The following is a 21,356-nucleotide window of genomic DNA, read 5'->3' as shown; positions in this document are numbered from 1 at the left end:
TGCTAAACATAAAAACGGGTGCTACAGCTACAACATTTACTGCAGTGTATGTATTTTAATTCATGTAAAAGAACAAATATTTGACACTATGGGTTAACCAGGGACAAAAGCAGAACAACGCATTCACTGAGAACTGTAGAAAAATAAATGCTCGCTTTTGCCGAAGGGCATTAACTGTATGCTTATTGCCATGATTTAGTGTCCTTTGGCAAGAGCATGCATATACATATATATTTCTATTCATGTATTATTGAACCTTTCCGAGTGTCTGGATAAAGCCTGGATGAAGCACAGTCGTATATACACAGAAATTTTGAACATACCTTGGTTCAAACCCATCCTGGCAAGAATCTCTGTTGGAATTCAGCCTTATATTAGTTCATAGTTTCTTTTTTTAAATTCCTCTTTTTAAATTTTTGAATAAATTGCTGGAGTTAAAGAGCAATATGCAAGAGACATAATTTAGGATGTACACTTATTGTGATTTCTTTTTCAAATAAACATCAGTTTATTCAAAACAAAATTATGTGTAATACAATAGGAGAAGCACAAACAAAATGAGTTTTATTACTTATTACCCGAAGGACAAAAATTGCAGTAACGCTTTATATGTCTAAAAGGAAGTCATTACTTTTAATCAGACACAGCTTATAACTGATTCTGATTCCTACTTAATTACCTTTTTAAATGAAGTGTTGAAAACTGTTTTTTATTTTAGTTTGCAAATTGCATTTATAGAGCTCTTTATATATATATTTATGCAGATGCAAACTTTTTGTTAATATTGTAGCATTGCAACTGAGAATCAAATGAGCCAACAGTGACTTGAGAGAATGTTATAAGAGATTTTTTAAATTGCAAATTGTGACTTAACTGCATATGTATTTTTATCGTTGTTAAAAGCATCAGTTGTTCGATAACAAGAAGCAATAACAATTCTTATGACAAAATACACATCTTCCTTTGGACACGGCAAAAATATTTCATGTGAATGATCAAAATAGAAAAAAACTGCGAACTACCTTTACCATGCTTACTTACTCTTATATTTCCTTCAAAACTGTCTTCTAAAAACACTTTTTGATTTTGACAAAGAAACAAGAACTTGTAACAAAGGAAAATTTTACAGGGGAATTTTTTTAATCCATTGAAAAATTGGAGCAGGTGTTAACCGCTTTATAGGCTACATGTACATCTGTGGTTTCGAAGATTAACGCGATTTTATTTCCTTAATTTCAATTCTTCTCAGTAGATACTTATGAAGGATTTATTCATATTTTGATGATCGCATCGTATTCATAGATAAGAGATAGTCATCGAGCAAAAACAGATTTCTAAACTTTTTGGGGAGTGTATAGTTACTTGACCGAAACTTAAGATTAGTCTGCTACTCTTTGCAATATTACCAAAATTTCAAATAATAAAAATGTTCACATTGTGGTTCCATTGAAATCCTTTATTCCCAATGTATGTAGCGTAATATTCGGAGTAGCCGAGTGCCCCGATGCCAAGAACAGGTGGTACGACCATTGCTGATGTAGAAAACACCCATATAATCACAGCCAATGTGAAGACTTTCTTAGGGGTATGGAGACCTTGATGTCCACGGATAGACTTGGTGATGACGTACCACCGTACGAATGCTATTGCAACTAGATTACACACGCTGCCAAAAACTGAGGTGGTTACGACTCCAGCAACCACATCGCAGACGATCTCAGGGAGAGGATACGCTCTAGTTCGGCTGAGGAGACCGACCACCTGGAAAGGTAGACAGGCGCACGTTAGCACGTCAGTGAAGGCGAGATTGACCACCAGGATGTTGGTGATCGTACGAAGCTTCTTTGTGACGATGACGGAGATGATGACGAGGAAGTTGCCGAAGAGACCAATAACTGATGCCATGACCAAGACGGATGCAACTGCTATTCGATGATGAAATGGAACTATCGACGGTCTTACCGTTGCTTCTACGCTTTCCATGGCTCGATTATCAGGGTTCAGATCCGGTCACTCTTAATTGAGAACTTCACTTTCTCGTCTTGTGGGGTACAGTTTTCTGCGTTAGGTTGTTTCACAAGCTTCTCTAAGAAAATCAGCAAGGGTCGATCTACAAACATTAGATGAATTGGCCAGTCCTCCTTGTAGATATACATGTGATACTTTACGGAATTGGTAAAACAACGAGAAATTTACACAATTCAGAAAGCTTATATATAACGAAGTGTTCGATCTGATGTTGTTCCACGCGCTCATACAGACTTACAGCGCCACAAGGAAGCAGGATGAGCTGTGTTAAACTGTATCCTTTCTATTGAATTCCCTGCATGTTGTTTCATCCCGTGGCAATATATACCCATAACCAATCGACAAGAAAGACACAGAGAATATGAAATGTATGCACGTTACCAAAGGCAACAAGTATTGCTTCATTAAAAATATTTTCTTTATGTAATATTGATGTGAAACTTTGCCTCTCAAAATTTGTATTCATTCGTATTAATGAAGTACACTAAACGCGAACTTGAATACACGGCTAAGCAATTCTAATATGCTGTCGAACATGACTGACAAGACACTTCCGAGATACCATAGTTTTGATTACAGCAAATGGAAATGAGTTGGAGGGGTGGTTGTCACGGGTGACACGTATTATAGTAACAAATAGAAATCGACCATTGGACCAATTAAATGGATTCATACAAAGAATTCAAGTAGAAGAATACAGATGGACATTATCCGGTTCAGTATCCTAATATAAGGGCCTTTTCACACGTGAATCTTGAATCATCATTGTAATGATGGTTGCTGTTGTTATCTTGACCGTGATTGCGTTCGTGATTCTAATCATGTTCTAGTTTGGTTTCACATGTGGTAAATATTCGTCATTAGCCGTATTTATAACTGGAATCATCAATCAAATCGTGATTTTTTTACGTGTGAAAAGGGCGGAAAAAGATATTTTTTGATTGATTGCATTTATTCTTTTTCATTCAAAAGCTACAATGTATAGCAAAACACAAACAAATATGATATACATATATATAGAGTAAAGATATATGCGTGAAGTTATACATGTACAAGCTTTGGCAACTCTTTTATTTAAATATTGTGAAAGAAATGGATGAGAACAAAGGTAGGCGTAGATAGCTCTGGGGAAACTTGATTTAAGCTACGGCTACCTTTGTTCTCTTCATCCATTTCTTTCACACAATATAGTATATATATATATATATATATATATAGTAAAATGAAGTGTAAATCAATCATATACATGTAGTTTGGATAAGTACTTTTGAAGGTATCCTTTATTCTGCTGTAGATTCTAATTGTTATTTATGATGACTTCACACGTAAAAAAAAACTGGGCAGTCTCATCTTGGTTCCTTTCCTCATCTTCTGAGTGTATGTGCCCCTCACACCCCATCCTTCATGAGATTCTTTACATCTGATGTACGAGATAATAATGAAACTATATTATTTTCACTAATTTACAATATCACGTTACCTAATTCAGTTCAAATGACAATCCACCCGTTCATACATTAGGTAATCAAGGTTATACTATTATCGGGTTCATATTACTAAATATCTGTGTTACTCTTTTGATTACTGATAATGGGAAGGCGATCAATGACTGACAAAATAGATGGGAAAATAGATCAGTTAAAGGCCGTCTCCGATGTATTGCCGTTGAGAATTAGACCCACTTTCGTTGTCTTCTTTTATTTTTTTCTTTTTCTTTGTTTTCTCTATCAACAGGGTTAATTTTATCATTGTGCATGCGTTAATTTGTATAGTGATGATGTAGGTTAAATTCAATTCATTCGGATTTTATATGAGCTAGTAATGTAGAAAACACTTATCACTGCTTTCAATTTCAAATTCATCAGGAAAAGTACATAGGCATGATGAATTATAGCATCACCAATACATACAGATGTTAAATGCAGAATTAATTCAAAAATTTGACAGCATTTTATTCATACCCTGTTTATTCATTCCACAATACCCCCCCCCCCTTATGTAGATAAAATGAGAGAGGGAGTAGAGTGAGCGGAAAGGGGAGGATGGAGGGGTGGGGTTAGAGGTTTTGCACCTGGAGCTATTAATAGTTCCATGGTTTTGCACATACTCGAGGCATGGAGCAAAAGCTCCACTACTCGAGGCTATATCATGGGGAGTGGTGAGAATGTTACTAATGGATGAAAAAATAGCATTACTTTTACTTTCCTTTTCACTTTGAAGTGCTTCCTGCAAATGGAACTCGTATTATTACGACTGAAGTGAATTTTTCAAAGACTCTGTTCATCAAAAATACAGCAACCCAATTCTACCGTGTTTCTCTGTTACGTTCCTATCGATTGTGGCTGCTGTAATATCACTCAATTCGACGACCTCTTTCTATCAAAAGAAAGATGTAATGACGTATATAAGGCTCATTGAAAGATGCAATATGTGTCGAAAATCAATCCGAAAGTCTAGGCTTCCGCTTAACTTAAAGGACAAGTCCACCCCAACAAAAAATGATTTGAAAAAAAAGATAAAAATTCAACAAGCATAACACTGAAAGATTCATAAAAATCGGATGTAAAATAAGATAGTTATGACATTTAAAAGATTCGCGTAATTTCACAAAACAGTTATATTCTCATCCTTGTAAATATGCAAATGAGGAGACTGATGACATCACTCACTCGTTATTTCTTTTGTATTTTATCATGCGAAATATGAAATATTCCAATTGGAATATTCAAATATGAAATATTCCAATTGTCATGTGAAACAACGATTAATTCCTCCCTCCATTGTTTAATACCATATGGTTCAATCGATTTGGTCCTTATTGTCAAATCTGTAAAAAATTAAATATTGTATAATTAAAGAAAAAGGTGAGTGAGGGACATCATCGACTGTCTCATTTACATGTCACTGAGTTGTGCATGTCACAGTTTTGTGGAAAAATAAACGAAACTTTAAAATGTCATAACTTTCTTATTTATCAGATTTTGTTGAAATTTTCAGCATAATGCTTGATTGATCTTTCTCTATTTATTCAAATGAACATTCTTCTGGGGTGGACTTGACCTTTAAACGATTAAAAAAGACCAACTAAACTGTTATACAAAGAATTCGCACATGTCATTCAAATACGTAACTTATACCATGAATATAATATATATATATATATATATATATATACACACACATTTGGAGCCATATAATTATCTGTAATTTGTTTGACTTAATTGGAGGACTTGATTATCTCCGATGGGAGAGTTCCAATCCAATATCACGACAACTTAAGGTTAAACTAATTGTTCACGGGGCGATCACTTATCAAAATTTTAAATGGGCGGCTGCGGATGGAATGACTGTCAAAACACAAATTGCTTTGATCTATCAAACCGTACTTCAAATCCTTTACATTTTTAACAAAAAAGGTTGGGCTTAGTGTCGCACTAAAAGGACAAGTCAACTCCAACGAAAAGTTGATTTGAAAAAAAAGTGAAAAATCCAACGAGCTAAATACTGAAAATTTCATCAAAATTGCATGTGAAATATTTTAAAGTTTCGCATCCTGGTTGGCATGCAAATGAGGAGACTGATGACGTCATCCACTCACTTTTTACTTTGTATTTTATGACATGAAATATTCAAATTTTCCCCTCACTTTCAAGTAAAGCAAAGATCGATTCCTCCCTGAACACCAGTAGCGTACCTAGGATTTTCCAAGCGGGGGGGGGGGGGTAATTCGTCCGCCAAAAAGTTTGACAAGCAAAAAAAAGTCTTCAACCGCATGTAAAGGACATTTCGCACCAGCAAAAAAATTGGCATGCGAAATAAAAAGGTCTTCAAGTTCATAGGAGGGGGCCACTTGTGGCTCGTCAGGGGACAGTCTGCCCCTCCCATTGGTACGCTGGTGCTGAACACCTGGAATTATCATTATTCTAGTACTATATGGTTCAGTCAAGTTTACCCTTATTGTAAAACCTGTAAAAATTAAATATTGTATGAGTCAAACAATATAAAAAAAACAGTGAAGGACACCACGACTGTCACATGTGCATGTCACTGAGTTGTGCATACAACTGTTTCTGTGGAAAATAGCATTAGCCGACATGGTCATTTGACGAAAAGGCACTGTCATAACACCCCCCCCCCTGGATCCGCATAAGCAGTTGATGGCGAAAAGAGCGGAGAAGCTAAAGCTATTCGATGCGTGTTGAAGTGTCAGCCATTTTGACATCGCTCTTGGATACAATTAAAATGACCGGTTTAGATTATGGTTCAAGGGGTTTGAGAACTCATGGTCACAAAACCTTTTTTTTCAACCAAGGATATTTGATATGCCACTAATTCAGTGTTTGACAGCAGCTATTAGAAGACAATTGGCCATTTTGCACTCATCCGTTTCTTTGGAGAGGCGAGGCACTAATATCCTATAAATATTTCATTATTTGAGCGAGATCGTTAATTCGCTCAAGGAAACTAGGACGCAGCTTACAGTGACAATTTCAAAAGCACTCACGACAGTCTAAAAACGAATCCACTTTGGTCAATTTTTCAAATTTGAAATAAAAGTTAACTTGAGGAGGCGGAGTTAGTCATGATTGTAGGTTATCCTTGATGAGAAACTCGAGCGTAACCAGTAACGGTGAAATCAATTGCAGATGAATATAAATAGCTTGGAGATTTTATATATTATATACATATATATACTTAAATGCTGCCATGTATATTGTTTTTGAAATAGTGCTTTAAGATGTATTTTAACTTTGATTGGAGGGCGTGCATGTCATAGTATTTTGTGTTCTTTCTACTACCGTTCTCGAGATTATCATACTGCAGAAAACATACTGAACCGATTATGGAAAATACAACTTTCTTAGATTTTCTCAATGCATCTATTGCCACTACACAAACCATATATACCACAGATGTACAGGGCATCACCAGCGATTCAAAATCAAAATTTCATTTCACGACGACTCAAAGTGCTATATCGGAAACAAATGTCGTCTCTTTCCTTCATCGCGTAATTGTTGGATCCGTCTTGCTCGTATTCGCATTGGTCGGTCTTTTGGGCAACTCCCTCGTCATCATTTCAATTATTGTTAGCAAAAATCTACGGACGATCACCAATATTCTGGTTGTCAATCTCGCTTTCGCTGATATCTTGACGTGTTCCTTTATACCTTTCCAAAGTGTTGGTCTCCTAAGTCAGACAGGAACTTACCCAGTGAACGAGGGGGTCTGCGCAACAGTGGCCGCAGTGCTGTACATCAGCGTATGCTGCAGTGCATACACTCTCGTAGCAATAGCATTCATAAGGTGGTATGTCATCACCAAGTCTATCCGAGGACATCAAGGTATTCATACTCCCAAGAGAATCATTGCCATAGCTGTCATAATCTGGATGTACTCAGGATCAGCTATGGTCCTACCTCCAGTGTTGGGTCTCGGGACACTCGGCTACTCCGAATATTACAGCATATGTTCTTTAAAAGATGGGCAAACATCCACAACTTATTACGTCTTATTTCAAGGAACCTTGGCAGCAGTTGCTCTTCTGCTCACTCTTACACTTTACACTTTGATTCTGAGCCATGTTCGTCGACACAATGACCAATTTCGAAACAAGTACGCAACGGATGAAAAGACCAAGTCCACGTCAACAAGTACACACGGAGGCCAAGCTTCTTCATCTGATTCTGGAGGTTCTCATCCACCCATGATCAAGGCAATCATCCAAAAGGAAATCGAGATCACTAAGAATCTTTTCATGGTCGTTTGTGTTTTCATGTTCTGTTTCCTAGCTACTGCTGTTAATTTCGTCATCCCCGGTTCTAGTGCCGTTACTCTGTACACCACCATGATACTGTTAGGGAACAGTGTGGCCAATCCGATCATCTATGGTCTGAAGCATCCGAACTTTCAGGTGGCCTTCAAGAAAATCCTACGCTGTCGAACTCTAGGATAGCTATGTCATATAAATTAAACCATGGAAGGTTTCTTTGACTGCTTGACTGACAAATTCTACATCTGACTGAAACGCGTAGATCATATAAGATATTTGCTATCATAAGTGACAAGAATAGGCCTAGTATTACGTGTTATTTAGACAAACTGACTACCTCAGAGTCAGCAACCGTAGTTGTACTCAGGTCTTTGGATCCTGGCAAAACCGCACACAATGTATGCACCTTCTCAACTCCCTGGGGAACATTTCAACAAGAGTTCCAAGAACTAATTGCTAGGCATACTACATAGGCTGTCGCATCCTACCGGGTACCATTTAACATCTGAGTGAAGAGTGGATTTTGACGTCTTGCCCAAGGACGCTATAGGCCACGGTGTGATGCGAACACACGACTCTCTGATTGCAAGGCGAGAGTCAGAACCGCTACACCACGACATTTCCATACATACAACATGGAGGTATTATGCCTCCAGTATGGGTGGACAAAGTGCGGTTTCGGATGCTTTAGACTAGCTATTGGTGCCAAGAGTCCTGTTACATACGATTGAGTCACACTAAATGTAAGGCCATGCAGGTTACCTTCACCGAAGCTCGCCCTCATCATCTAGTTCTTGAGGTCAATGACACCACTCTTCAAGAGATCAGGAAGATAAAACTGCTTGGTGTCAGTGGAACTTAAATTGGAATTCCCACGTGAGCGAAATATCCTATCATTTTGTGTGATGAAGAGATACCGGGCCCCAGTTGAGCTAGGACTTACAATATTCACGTGTATGTTTAAAAACAGAGTGGGTCTCATCTATGTTGATCAGTATGTGACGTACAAGATTATGCTCCCCATCCAAACTTGACACTCTTTATCACCGACGGGATGTGCTCTGCTTGAATTTTGCCAAGTCTCTCCTTATCAAGTTTCATGACTGGCTACCTGAACTTCAGGGGAGCGTTTCATCAACATTTTCGTCCGACAAGATGTCAGGTCTGACAACTTTCCTTGATAATGATTGGATGAGAGGCACTGTTGCCATAGTAACTGTTGGATAAAACAGTACTTGTCGGATCATATCAATTTGTTTGCGCTCCTTTTTTGCAGTGCGTAGCGTGTTAAATTATTTCCCTATGGAGAATAATAGAAAATACGCCGTTTTTGATGGATTTGCTAAGACATCTCCCAAACGCGCCAACAAGGTGATCTATCAAAACAGAATAGAATAGAGCAGATTCTCACCTTGAACATGATATGATTTTCATTTAATTTTAGTCAAATTAAGTTCTGTCACTTTTGAGGTTTTTGGAACCTTTCTTGATGATTTTGGAAATCCATTTGTACATGAGCCAATGGGCAAGTGCGGGAAACGAAACGTTTGGTGCGACTTCACATTGTTGTAAAAAAATATATACGTCACAATAGACCCTATCAAAAAAAGACATTTTGCAGAAAATGCTGTAGATTGCGAATACCTAAGAATGATTTTGATTGGATAAAAAAACCTCTGTCACTTTTCACATTTGCAAAAGCTTTTGCAATAATTGGTCACTATAGTTTGGCGGGTTCAGCCGATGGCATTGTGTGTACACAGTACACACGCATAGCTAGGCAACGCAGCGCGTGAAGAATTTTGCACGTTTTCATTTATTCGTACAGCGACGACTTGAGTGTATGTTGGATAGGACCGTACCATTTTTGACCGGGGGGTGTGCCAATGAATGCAAGTGATCAAGAAGAGTTACAAAACTGAAGGGAGTGAGAAAACAAGGAAAGTGAGAGGGAAATTTATGAAAACAAGTAATGCGAGGAAAAATGACAAGAAAAGGAGAGAAAGGAGAAGAAGTGAAAACACGCAGCTGAGTGCGCTCACGATATGTAAGTTGAACACCCCTGCACCGCAATGTAGCAGCCCGCCACTATACACGTAGACTGCCTGCACGATGCGAAGACAGCGGCGCGTATTAGTGACTGTGCGTTAAACGTCCCATTTCTATGCCTTATAAAAGGAGCGTTTTTTGTACACAACAAATTGATATGAAAACGTCTGACAAGTCATTGCATGAAACGCTCCCCAGAGCACTCATAGATCCATGAGACGCAATGAAAAACTGAGAGAACCTAAACGCAGGACTGTACGGTGTCGTAGAAGTAGTGCCCTGCCATTTATCGTGAGACTCCGCAATACGAATGGACTGTGTTCATAATCCATTATTATCTAAATATCTACTGTACTAATACATTTTTATGATTCACAGACCTTTTTGTTACTTCGTAATACTTCTTGATCAATTCTTTATTTTTTGGTAATTTGTCGAAATTGATATTTTCAGATGACATTTAATTCTGCTTTTCTTACTATAATTTACCACCAGTATATCTCCATTGTTCAAACATATTTTTTTATACACCAGTAAAAGTAACTATAATACTCTTCACTCTTTTCACCAGTATAAGGATTTGTTCATTTTATTATTACGTTTATGTTAGATAAACGTTTTTTTATAATCTGTTTTGTTATAGGTCGATACTTTGAAATTAATGATAAACGTACATGTAAAATGTAAACAAAGGAACAGTTTACCGGGCGATTATAATACACAGCAAAAACTGTGGTGTTAACCGGTGTACATAGAGGACCACACCAGTTATTTTACACCGGTGTTAAATTGGTGGTGTTAGTTTTACACCTATAGGTGTTATTACAACACCTTTTGTTGTTACATTTACACTCTTTAGTGTTATGTTTAATCTCTAGGGTGTAATTTGAACACCTCAGGATGTGGTCCTCTATTAACACCAATTGGTGTCAGTTTTAACACCGCAGTTTTTATAGTGTACCACATACGTTACCAGCGTTTTCATTAACTCATATTTTGGCAGGTATACATCTTTTTGTATTTTCGACATTTCGACGTTTCGGACAGGTTGACTGTCCGTCTTCAGGAGTGAAGACGGACAGTCAACCTGTCCGAAACGTCGAGTCTCTCTACTACTCATCATCTCTACTCGCCGACTCAAGCCAGCATCTCCTCATCAGCTCTACTACTCAAGCTGTTCTCACTCAACATTCCGTCCGATTTACAGTCCTTTTCATGACTATTTTCCAGAAAGAATACTCTTCTCTCAAATCTCCACTTTCTCGCCTATCCACTTCTTCTCTTCTATCCACTATTTCTATTACACTCCACATGGTGTACCGTAAACCACATCAGCAATTGTACATGCCACCATGCAAACCTTAAAACCCAAAAAAGAAATAGTCTTCAAAATGTCCCTGTTTGGGGACAATACATACAAAAAATTTTCAGCTCGCACTCGCATCATTTTGTTAGTGAAATAGTATGGTCTTCGTAAATTCTTACTAACAAGCCTTATAATGCTTCTCTTCCATGTCTTCAGGTCTGAATTTTCAAAATTTTCAGCTCGCAATATTTGATTAGTGAGATGTGTATTTCCATCATGATTACAATGACTAAAAAAATGTGTTTGTTTTCTCACAAAATCAGCAAGCCCTTGGCACTCAAATTAGATGAGTATGGTGCGATACGTATTCTCTTATTTGATTCCTAAAAATAGTCCTTACACTGTCTCTGTTTGGGGTCAATAAACACTAAAATTTCTGCTCGCGCTTCGCGCTTGCATTGTTTAGCGTGACGGATACGTATTTTTTTTAAATTGCTTATTATGTCAATTTTTAGGACTGAATATAAAAAATTTTCAGCTCGCGCTTCGCGCTCGCATCATTTCATCAGTGAGATACATGACATATCCGTGTAATGACACAGTCCTTAAAATGAGCGGAGAAGCTAAAACTATTCGATGCGTGTTGAAGTGTCAGCCATTTTGACATCGCTCTTGGATACAATTAAAATGACCGGTTTAGATTATGGTTCAAGGGGTTTGAGAACTCATGGTCACAAAACCTTTTTTTCAACCAAGGATATTTGATATGCCATTCAGTGTTTGACAGCAGCTATTAGAAGACAATTGGCCATTTTGCACGCATTCGTTTCTTTGGAGAGCCGAGGCACTAATATCCTATAAATATTTCATTATTTGAGCGAGATCGTTAATTCGCTCAAGGAAACTAGGACGCAGCTTACAGTGACAATTTCAAAAGCACTCACGACAGTCTAAAAACGAATCCACTTTGGTCAATTTCTCAAATTTGAAATAAAAGTTAACTTGAGGAGGCGGAGTTAGTCATGATTGTAGGTTATCCTTGATGAGAAACTCGAGCGTAACCAGTAACGGTGAAATCAACTGCAGATGAATATAAATAGCTTGGAGATTTTATATATTATATACATATATACTTCAATGCTGCCATGTATATTGTTTTTGAAACAGTGCTTTAAGATGTATTTTAACTTTGATTGGAGGCGTGCATGTCGTATTTGTGTTCTTTCTACTAACGTTCTCCAGATTATCATACTGGAGAAAACATACTGAACCGATTATGGAAAATACAACTTTCTTAGATTTTCTCAATGCATCTATTGCCACTACACAAACCATATATACAACAGATGTACAGGGCATCACCAGCGATTCAAAATCAAAATTTTATTTCACCATGACTCCAAGTGCTATATCGGAAACAAATGTCGTTTCTTTCCTTCATCGCGTAATTGTTGGATCTGTCTTGCTCGTATTCGCATTGGTCGGTCTTTTGGGCAACTCCCTCGTGATCATTTCAATTATTGTTAGCAAAAATCTACGGACGATCACCAATATTCTGGTTGTCAATCTCGCTTTCGCTGATATCTTGACGTGTTCCTTTATACCTTTCCAAAGTGTTGGTCTCCTAAGTCAGACAGGAACTTACCCAGTGAACGAGGGGGTCTGCGCAACAGTGGCCGCAGTGCTGTACACCAGCGTATGCTGCAGTGCATACACTCTCGTAGCAATAGCATTCATAAGGTGGTATGTCATCACCAAGTCTATCCGAGGACATCAAGGTATTCATACTCCCAAGAGAATCATTGCCATAGCTGTAATAATCTGGATGTACTCAGGATCAGCTATGGTCCTACCTCCAGTGTTGGGTCTCGGGACACTCGGCTATTCCGAATATTACAGCATATGTTCTTTAAAAGATGGGCAAACATCCAAAACTTACTACGTCATACTTCAAGGAATCTTGGCAGCAGTTGCTCTTCTGCTCACTCTTACACTTTACACTTTGATTCTGAGTCATGTTCGTCGACACAATGACCAATTTCGAAACAAGTTTGCAACGGATGAAAAGACCAAGTCCACGTCAACAAGTACACACGGAGGCCAAGCTTCTTCATCTGATTCTGGAGGTTCTCATCCACCCATGATCAAGGCAATCAACCAAAAGGAAATCGAGATCACTAAGAATCTTTTCATGGTCGTTTGTGTTTTCATGTTCTGTTTCCTAGCTACTGCTGTTAATTTCGTCATCCCCGGTTCTAGTGCCGTTACTCTGTACACCACCATGATACTGTTAGGGAACAGTGTGGCCAATCCGATCATCTATGGTCTGAAGCATCCGAACTTTCAGGTGGCCTTCAAGAAAATCCTACGCTGTCGAACTCTAGGATAGCTATGTCATATAAATTAAACCATGGAAGGTTTCTTTGACTGCTTGACTGACAAAAACTACATCTGACTGAAACGCGTAGATCATATAAGATATTTGTTATCATAAGTGACAAGAATAGGCCTAGTATTACGTGTTATTTAGACAAACTGACTACCTCAGGGTCAGCATACGTAGTTGTACTCCGGTCTTTGGATCCTGGCAAAACCGCACACAATGTATGCACCTTCTCAACTCCCTGGGGAGCATTTCAACAAGAGTTCCAAAACTCAATTGCTAGGCATACTACATAGGCTGTCGCATCCTACCGGGTACCATTTAACACCTGAGTGAAGAGTGGATTTTGACGTCTTGCCCAAGGACGCTATAGGCCACGGTGTGATGCGAACACACGACTCTCTGATTGCAAGGCGAGAGTCAGAACCGCTACACCACGACATTTCCATACATACAATATGGCATTTGCAGATGCTTGCAGTATGGGTGGACAAAGTGCGGTTTCGGATGCTTTAGACTAGCTATTGGTGCCAAGAGTCCTGTTACATACGATTGAGTCACACTAAATGTAAGGCCATGCAGGTTACCTTCACCGAAGCTCGCCCTCATCATCTAGTTCTTGAGAATCAATGACACCACTCTTCAAGAGAATAGGAAGATAAAACTGCTTGGTGTCAGTGGAACTTAAATTGGAATTCTCACGTGAGCGAAATATCCTATCATTTTGTGTGATGAAGAGATACCGGGCCCCAGTTGAGCTAGGACTTACAATATTCACGTGTATGTTTAAAAACAGAGTGGGTCTCATCTATGTTGATCAGTATGTGACGTACAAGATTATGCTCCCCATCCAAACTTGACTCTCTTTATCACCGACGGGATGTGCTCTGCTTGAATTTTGCCAAGTCTCAGTCTCCTTATCAAGTTTCATGACTGGCTACCTGAACTTCAGGGGAGCGTTTCATCAACATTTTCGTCCGACAAGATGTCAGGTCTGACAACTTTCCTTGATAATGATTGGATGAGAGGCACTGTTACCATAGTAACTGTTGGATAAAACAGTACATGTCGGATAAAACATCTGACAAGTCCTTGCATGAAACGCTCCCCAGAGCACTCATAGATCCATGAGACGCAATGAAAAACTGAGATAACCTAAACGCAGGACTGTACGGTGTCGTAGAAGTAGTGCCCTGCCATTTATCGTGAAACTCCGCAATACGAATGGACTGTGTTCATAATCCATTATTATCTTAATATCTACTGTACTAATACATTGTTATGATTCACAGACCTTTTTGTTACTTCGTAATACTTCTTGATCAATTCTTTATTTTTTGGTAATTTGTCGAAATTGATATTTTCAGATGACATTTAATTCTTCTTTTCTTACTATAATTTACCACCAGTATATCTCCATTGTTCAAACATATTTTTTTATACACCAGTAAAAGTAACTATAATACTCTTCACTCTTTTCACCAGTATAAGGATTTGTTCATTTTATTATTACGTTTATGTTAGATAAACGTTTTTTTATAATCTGTTTTGTTATAGGTCGATACTTTGAAATTAATGATAAACGTACATGTAAAATGTAAACAAAGGAACAGTTTACCGGGCGATTATAATACACAGCAAAAACTGTGGTGTTAACCGGTGTACATAGAGGACCACACCAGTTATTTTACACCGCTGTTAAATTGGTGGTGTTAATTTTACACCTATAGGTGTTATTACAACACCTTTTGTTGTTACATTTACACTCTTTAGTGTTATGTTTAATCTCTAGGGTGTAATTTGAACACCTCAGGATGTGGTCCTCTATTAACACCAATTGGTGTCAGTTTTCACAGGTTTTTATAGTGTACCACATACGTTACCAGCGTTTTCATAAACTCATATTTTGGCAGGTATACATCTTTTTGTATTTTCGTCATTTAAAAATACGTTTAGCCAAATTGTTTTGTTTCCGTTAAGCTGTTGAATATTTCCATTTTAAATTAGACATGATATTGATTATACTTCAGTGGCCTCCCCACATCGAGTCATTTTCCAGACATCCGATTTACATTCCGGTAAATATTTTATTTCAAAATTCAACAATGATATGTACTTTCAGTATAACTGTTTTATTTGTTTTGTAATTATCTGTGTTATTGTTTTAACAATTTTTGTGTCATTCAGGTAATTTCCTTGTAAATACATCACTATTCGGCCTTAGCGCGATCAGTGGCGTAACTACGGGGGGGGGGGCATGGGGAGGCACGTGTCCCCCCCCCCAACTCGGCTGGCGAAAAAAAAACTGGAGAAAAAGAGGGAGAAGAAAGAAGCGTAGTGGGAAAGCAGAAATTATTGTAAATTATAATATTATATTTTATTATATATGTTATGTTATATTACATAAGAAATGTATTTTTCATAACTTTATGAAACATAATTTACTCACGGCCTATTTGTTCATTATTCCTGGTACTCACATGGTCATGTTTTAACGAGATGTATAATCATGCTGTACTAAAACGTCCTGTTTTCAAGTCAGTATGCACCAAATATATTTAATCGCACTTCGAGTTATTATTGTTTTATGTAGTGATATATGCTTCTTTTTTATGTCTACTTAAAGTAATTACCCCATTTTAAGGTCTGCATATAAAAATTTCTTGTCCGTGCATACGTTCGAATTAGTGGATTGATGAGATATGTCTGCTCTTCATGAATTCCCTAAAATCAGTCCTTAAAATGCCTCTTTTTCTAATCTAAATATAAAAAAATTCAGCTCGCGCTTCGCGCTCGCATCATTTGGTTAGTGAAATACGTATGGTCTTAGTAGATTCATACAAACAAGCCTTAAAATGCCCCTCTTCAGATCTAAATTTCCTATATTTTCAGCTCGCACTTGCGCTAGTGAGATGCGTATAATAATCATGCTTACTATGACTACAGAAAAGCTCTTCATGTGTTCGGATGTGATTCGAATAAAATCAGCAATCGCTTGGCACTCGCATTAGATGACTGTGGTGAGATATATATACTCTTAATGAATTCCAAAAAGAAATAGTCCTCAAAATGTCCTGTTTGGGGACAATATATACAAAAAGTTTCAGCTCGCGCTCGCATCATTTTGTTAGTGAAATAGTATGGTCTTCGTAAATTCTTACTAACAAGCCTTATAATGCTTCTCTTCAGGTCTGAATTTTCTAAATTTTCAGCTCGCAATATTTGATTAGTGAGATGTGTATTTCCATCATGATTACAATGACTAAAAAAATGTGTTTGTTTTCTAACAAAATCAGCAAGCCCTTGGCACTCAAATTAGATGAGTATGGTGCGATATGTATTCTCGTATTTGATTCCTAAAAATAGTCCTTACACTGTTTCTTTTTGGGGTCAGTAAACACAAAAATTTCTGCTCGCGCTTCGCGCTCGCATTGTTTGTTTAGCGTGACAGATCGCTCGCATCATTTCATCAGTGAGATACATGACATATCCGTGTAATGACACAGTCCTTAAAATGTCTCTATAAAGTCAAAAGGCCTTTATAAGGCAACTGAGCGCGCGAAGAACGCTCACTGAGTGATTAAATTTTTTTGCTTGTGCCCCACCCCCATTTGTCTGTCTAATCTATCTATATATCTTTCTATCTTTCTATCTATCTATCTATATATATATCTCTCTATCTATCTATCTACTCGAACATTATTATCAGATATGCAATAGTGTAACTACGGGGGGCACGGGTTGGGCACGTGCCCCCCCCCAAAAAAAAAAAAAAAAAAACGGGGCAAAGGAGAATAAAGAGAAACAGAGTGGGTAAAGAAATTATTACACATTCTATTTTATTATATCATATTATGTTAAAGGCCCATCATATAATATTATATTTTATATGATATGATATATCATACAAGAAATATTTGTCATTACTTAATGAAAAATAATTTGCTTAGTGCCTATGTGTTAATCACTCCTGGTGCTCGCATTGTCTTTTTAATGTGATTAAAAAAATATCCTATTCAAGGGGATTAAATGGTAGGTAAACATCACGTTTTCGAGTCAATATACAACAAATATATTTCATCGCACTTCGAGTTTTTATATTTTCATGAAGTGACTTATGATTATTTTTATGAGTACTTAAAGTAATTTCCCCTTTTTAAGGTCTGAATATAATATGTTTCCAGTTTGTGCTTGCGTTCGCATTAGTGGATTGGTGATATATATGTGATCTTCATAAATTCATAAAACTGTCCTCAAACTTCCCATTTTTCTAGTCTGAATCTAAAAAAATTTCAGCTCGCGCTTCGCGCCCGCATCATTTGGTTATTGAAATACGTATGGTCTTAATGATTTTCCACAAAAAAATCCTTAGAATGCCCCTCTCCAGGTCTGAATTTTAAAAAAATTCGGCTCGCGCTTCGCGATCGCAATATTTTGATCGTAAATACGTATCATTTACATGATTAGAATGAATACAAAAAGTGCTTCATATGTTTAGGTATAATTCTAACCATGAACCTATGTCAGCAAGCGCTTGGCGCTCGCATTTGATGACTATGGTGATCAGGATGATGGTGAGATATGTATGCTCTTCATGTATTCCTAAGAAATAATCCTCAAAATGTCCGTTTTGGAGTCAATATACATACAGAAATGCCTGCTCGCGCCTCGCGCTCACATTGTTTGTTTAGTAAGACAGGTACGTATCATGATTACAAAATTTTGCTTATAATGCCCTTTTTCAAGGTCTGAATATGAAAAATTTTCATATTAGTTTAAGGGCACAGTCCTTAAAATTAATGTATCAATTAGGTCTGCCTACCTATTGAGCACGATTCGCGCGCCCAATAAGTGACCAAATTTTTGGTGGTGCCCCCCCCCCATACCGTGACCCATGGTACGCCACTGGGTGTGTGTTTATTTCGTGTACACATCAGAGTTTCATCTGGAGATAACACAGACTGTGTGAATATTAAGGGCGAGTACAGCGTAGAAGCTGCAACTCCTGCAAGTATGCGATGCACATCGCTATCAAAGACAATTATACAAGTTAGATTACGTTTTACGGCGCATGAGACCCCACAGTAAGTAAACAGTTGAAGTTTGAATGCCCATTTTGTGTTTGACAGCGGTTATCAACAGATAATTGGCTATTTTGGATCCATGTGTTTCTTTGGAGGGACAATACCTTATAAATATTACACTGAGTTGATTCGTCGTTTCAATCGAGGCAAATAGCTAGGGCACAGATTCAATGTTAAAAGGATTTGAGTAGGGGCCTTTTTTACACGTGAATCTTGAATCATCATCGTAATGATGATTGCAATTCGTCTTCAGAATCACCGGACCTTTCACACGCTCACTCAAAAACTGATTTGAATTCGAATTCCCGAGCAAAGGCGGTATATGTTTAGTGACAATCAATGCACTGCATCGCAAATACAAACTTCGATGAGTGCATGGCAACGGTATCATCTACGGAATTACTTGAAAGGTCGCGTAAGCTCCACCCCCAACGATGTTTTGGAGGTCAAGTCTTTCACACGGAAAATCCGTACCGTAATTTGAGTGACACTTACTGGAATTCACTTCCGGAGTAGAATGTGATTAGCTTTCGTGATTCTAGTTTTGTTTCACATGTGCTAAAAAAAATCGTTAGCATACAGTGTTAAAGGTCGGTAAGACTATAGAACAGCAAAACACGAACCCTCTTTCGCCGCTTTGTTTAGATAATGACATATTAGATAAAAATCAACTCGAAAAGAAAAGTTGCTTTATCATTATCTTTGATGATCGAGTCCAGATGAAAATTCTAGTAATATATAGCGTGGAGGCGTGTATGGTGATTGGTTATACAATGCATATGTTGCCGTGCTCTTTACTAGAGGAGCTCAGAAAAGGTGATGATCGTGCCAGTTAACTTTGGAAGCTTGCCTGCTTTAGCATTTCTTTGTTGTACCTTTCTCCAGAATAAGATTAGACCTGTAGTGCGGAACATTATATTGCTGATCCGATAATGGAAATGACAACCTTCCTAGATTTCCTAAATGTATCAATTGCTGTCACACAAACCATATACCCTACCACAGAAGCACAGAATATCACCAGCACTTCAGATTCGGGATTCGATTTCACGATGATCCCAAGTGCTATATCGGAAAGAAGTGTCATTCCCTTCCGCCATCGTGTAATTGTTGCATCCGTCTTGCTCGTAATGGCATTGGTCGGTCTTTTGGGCAACTCTCTCGTCATCATATCGGTCATCGTTAGCAAAACACTTCGGACGATTACCAATGTTCTAGTGGTAAATCTCGCTTTCGCTGATATTTTGGCGTGTTCCTTGATACCCTTTCAAGGTGTTGGTCTCCTGAGCCAAACAGGAACTTATCCTTTGAACGAGGTGACCTGCGCAACCGTTGCCGCAGTACATTACATCAGCGTCTGCTGCAGTGTGTACACTCTTGTAGCAATAGCATTTATAAGGTGGTATGTCATAACCAAGTCTATCCGAGGACATCAAGGTCTTCATACTCCTAAGAGAATCATCGTCGTAGCTGTGATAATCTGGATGTTCTCGGTATTAGCAATGGTCCTACCTCCAGTGTTTGGTCTTGGGACACTCGGCTACTCCGAATATTACAGCATGTGTTCTTTAAAAGATGAGAAAACATCCAAAACTTATTACGTCATACTTCAAGGAACCTTGGCAGCAGTAGCTCTTTTGCTCACTCTTACACTCTACTCTTTGATTCTGAGTCATGTTCGTCGACACAATGACCAATTTCGAAACAAGTACGCAACGGATGAAAAGACCAAGTCCACGTCAGCAAGCACACGAGGAGGCCAAGCTTCTTCGTCTGATCCTGGAGGTTCTCATCCACCCATGATCAAGGCAATTAATCAAAAGGAAATCGAGATCACTAAGAATCTTTTCATGGTCGTTTGTGTTTTCATGTTCTGTTTCCTAGCTACTGCTGTTAATTTCTTCATCCCTGGTACGAGAATTATTACTCTCTATACTACAATGATACTATTAGGGAACAGTGTGGCCAATCCGATCATCTACGGTCTGAAGCATCCGAACTTTCAGAAGGTCTTCAAGGAAATCCTATGCTGTCGATCTGTTGGATAGGCTTTCATAGCAATTTTATCACGGAAGGCTTTATGTTACTCCTTGATTGTCAAGTTCTACGTACACAAGTATAGATCGTATGAAACATATTTCATCACAGAGACAAGATAATTATTTTCGCAAATTAATTTTGTATCATTTCTTAATGCCTGTTTTGTAATTATAAAAGACCAAATTTTCAGGGGAATTACTCAAAGTATGTTGCATTATAAGAATACATTTTTTAAGTTTTCACTGTTATTTATAAGATTCCACAATAAATAACTTGTTTTCATGTGCAAACGCTAAATTCATTTTTCCGGTTGTACAATATAGCTTGCGCCTAAATGATTAAGACAAATCTATAGCTATATCTTTGCTATAACGGTAAACGCAACATTACATCTGAATCGTAAAAGCTAATACAATTTAAGCTGTAGCATCCGCCTTGAAAATATGCTGGAAAGAAGAGCACTTGAATGCAATTGGTAGTCTTATTAGCTTTTCCAAAACAACGTTCTTTGCATTAATTTCTTATTATAATAGCGTATATTTGTAGAGCGCGCACACCGTCAGTACACGCTCGTGGCGCTAGCCGAGCAACAGTTCTCTTTTACAATGGAAAAAATGAGATTTTATAAAAATTCATATAAATACTACACAAGAACCATGAACAAAAACAATGTAAGAATAATAATTTCACATC

The 21,356-nt window shown here is 37.8% G+C and overlaps 4 protein-coding genes across 4 annotated transcripts; 3 read left to right on the top strand and 1 right to left on the bottom strand.

The window, feature by feature from the left end:
* Window positions 1–1,413: 1,413 nt before the first annotated feature.
* LOC121425370 (melatonin receptor type 1B-A-like) lies at window positions 1,414–1,983 on the bottom strand. The gene has a single exon (XM_041621398.1). It carries the CDS (start codon window positions 1,981–1,983, stop codon window positions 1,414–1,416), a length of 570 nt encoding a protein of 189 aa, XP_041477332.1.
* Window positions 1,984–6,871: 4,888 nt separating this feature from the next.
* Window positions 6,872–7,984, top strand: LOC121425369 (adenosine receptor A2a-like). The gene has a single exon (XM_041621397.1). It carries the CDS (start codon window positions 6,872–6,874, stop codon window positions 7,982–7,984), a length of 1,113 nt encoding a protein of 370 aa, XP_041477331.1.
* A 4,400-nt stretch (window positions 7,985–12,384) lies between these two features.
* Window positions 12,385–13,545, top strand: LOC121425368 (adenosine receptor A2a-like). Its single transcript, XM_041621395.1, has one exon. The coding sequence runs from the start codon at window positions 12,433–12,435 to the stop codon at window positions 13,543–13,545; it is 1,113 nt and encodes a 370-aa protein (XP_041477329.1). The 5' UTR covers window positions 12,385–12,432.
* Window positions 13,546–18,912: 5,367 nt separating this feature from the next.
* Window positions 18,913–20,825, top strand: LOC121425566 (rhodopsin, GQ-coupled-like). Its single transcript, XM_041621654.1, has one exon. It carries the CDS (start codon window positions 19,556–19,558, stop codon window positions 20,669–20,671), a length of 1,116 nt encoding a protein of 371 aa, XP_041477588.1. The 5' UTR covers window positions 18,913–19,555; the 3' UTR covers window positions 20,672–20,825.
* Window positions 20,826–21,356: the final 531 nt, after the last annotated feature.

This window comes from Lytechinus variegatus, chromosome 12, assembly GCF_018143015.1.
Source record: "Lytechinus variegatus isolate NC3 chromosome 12, Lvar_3.0, whole genome shotgun sequence".
In the NCBI taxonomy this organism is placed as follows: domain Eukaryota; kingdom Metazoa; phylum Echinodermata; class Echinoidea; order Temnopleuroida; family Toxopneustidae; genus Lytechinus; species Lytechinus variegatus.
This window is presented reverse-complemented; position numbering and strand designations above follow the sequence as displayed.

Bases quoted from the DNA above. Each gene is read 5' to 3' on its own strand.
- LOC121425369 (XM_041621397.1), top strand. From the start codon at position 6,872: ATGGAAAATACAACTTTCTTAGATTTTCTCAATGCATCTATTGCCACT.
- LOC121425370 (XM_041621398.1), bottom strand. From the start codon at position 1,983: ATGGAAAGCGTAGAAGCAACGGTAAGACCGTCGATAGTTCCATTTCAT.
- LOC121425566 (XM_041621654.1), top strand. From the start codon at position 19,556: ATGGAAATGACAACCTTCCTAGATTTCCTAAATGTATCAATTGCTGTC.
- LOC121425368 (XM_041621395.1), top strand. From the start codon at position 12,433: ATGGAAAATACAACTTTCTTAGATTTTCTCAATGCATCTATTGCCACT.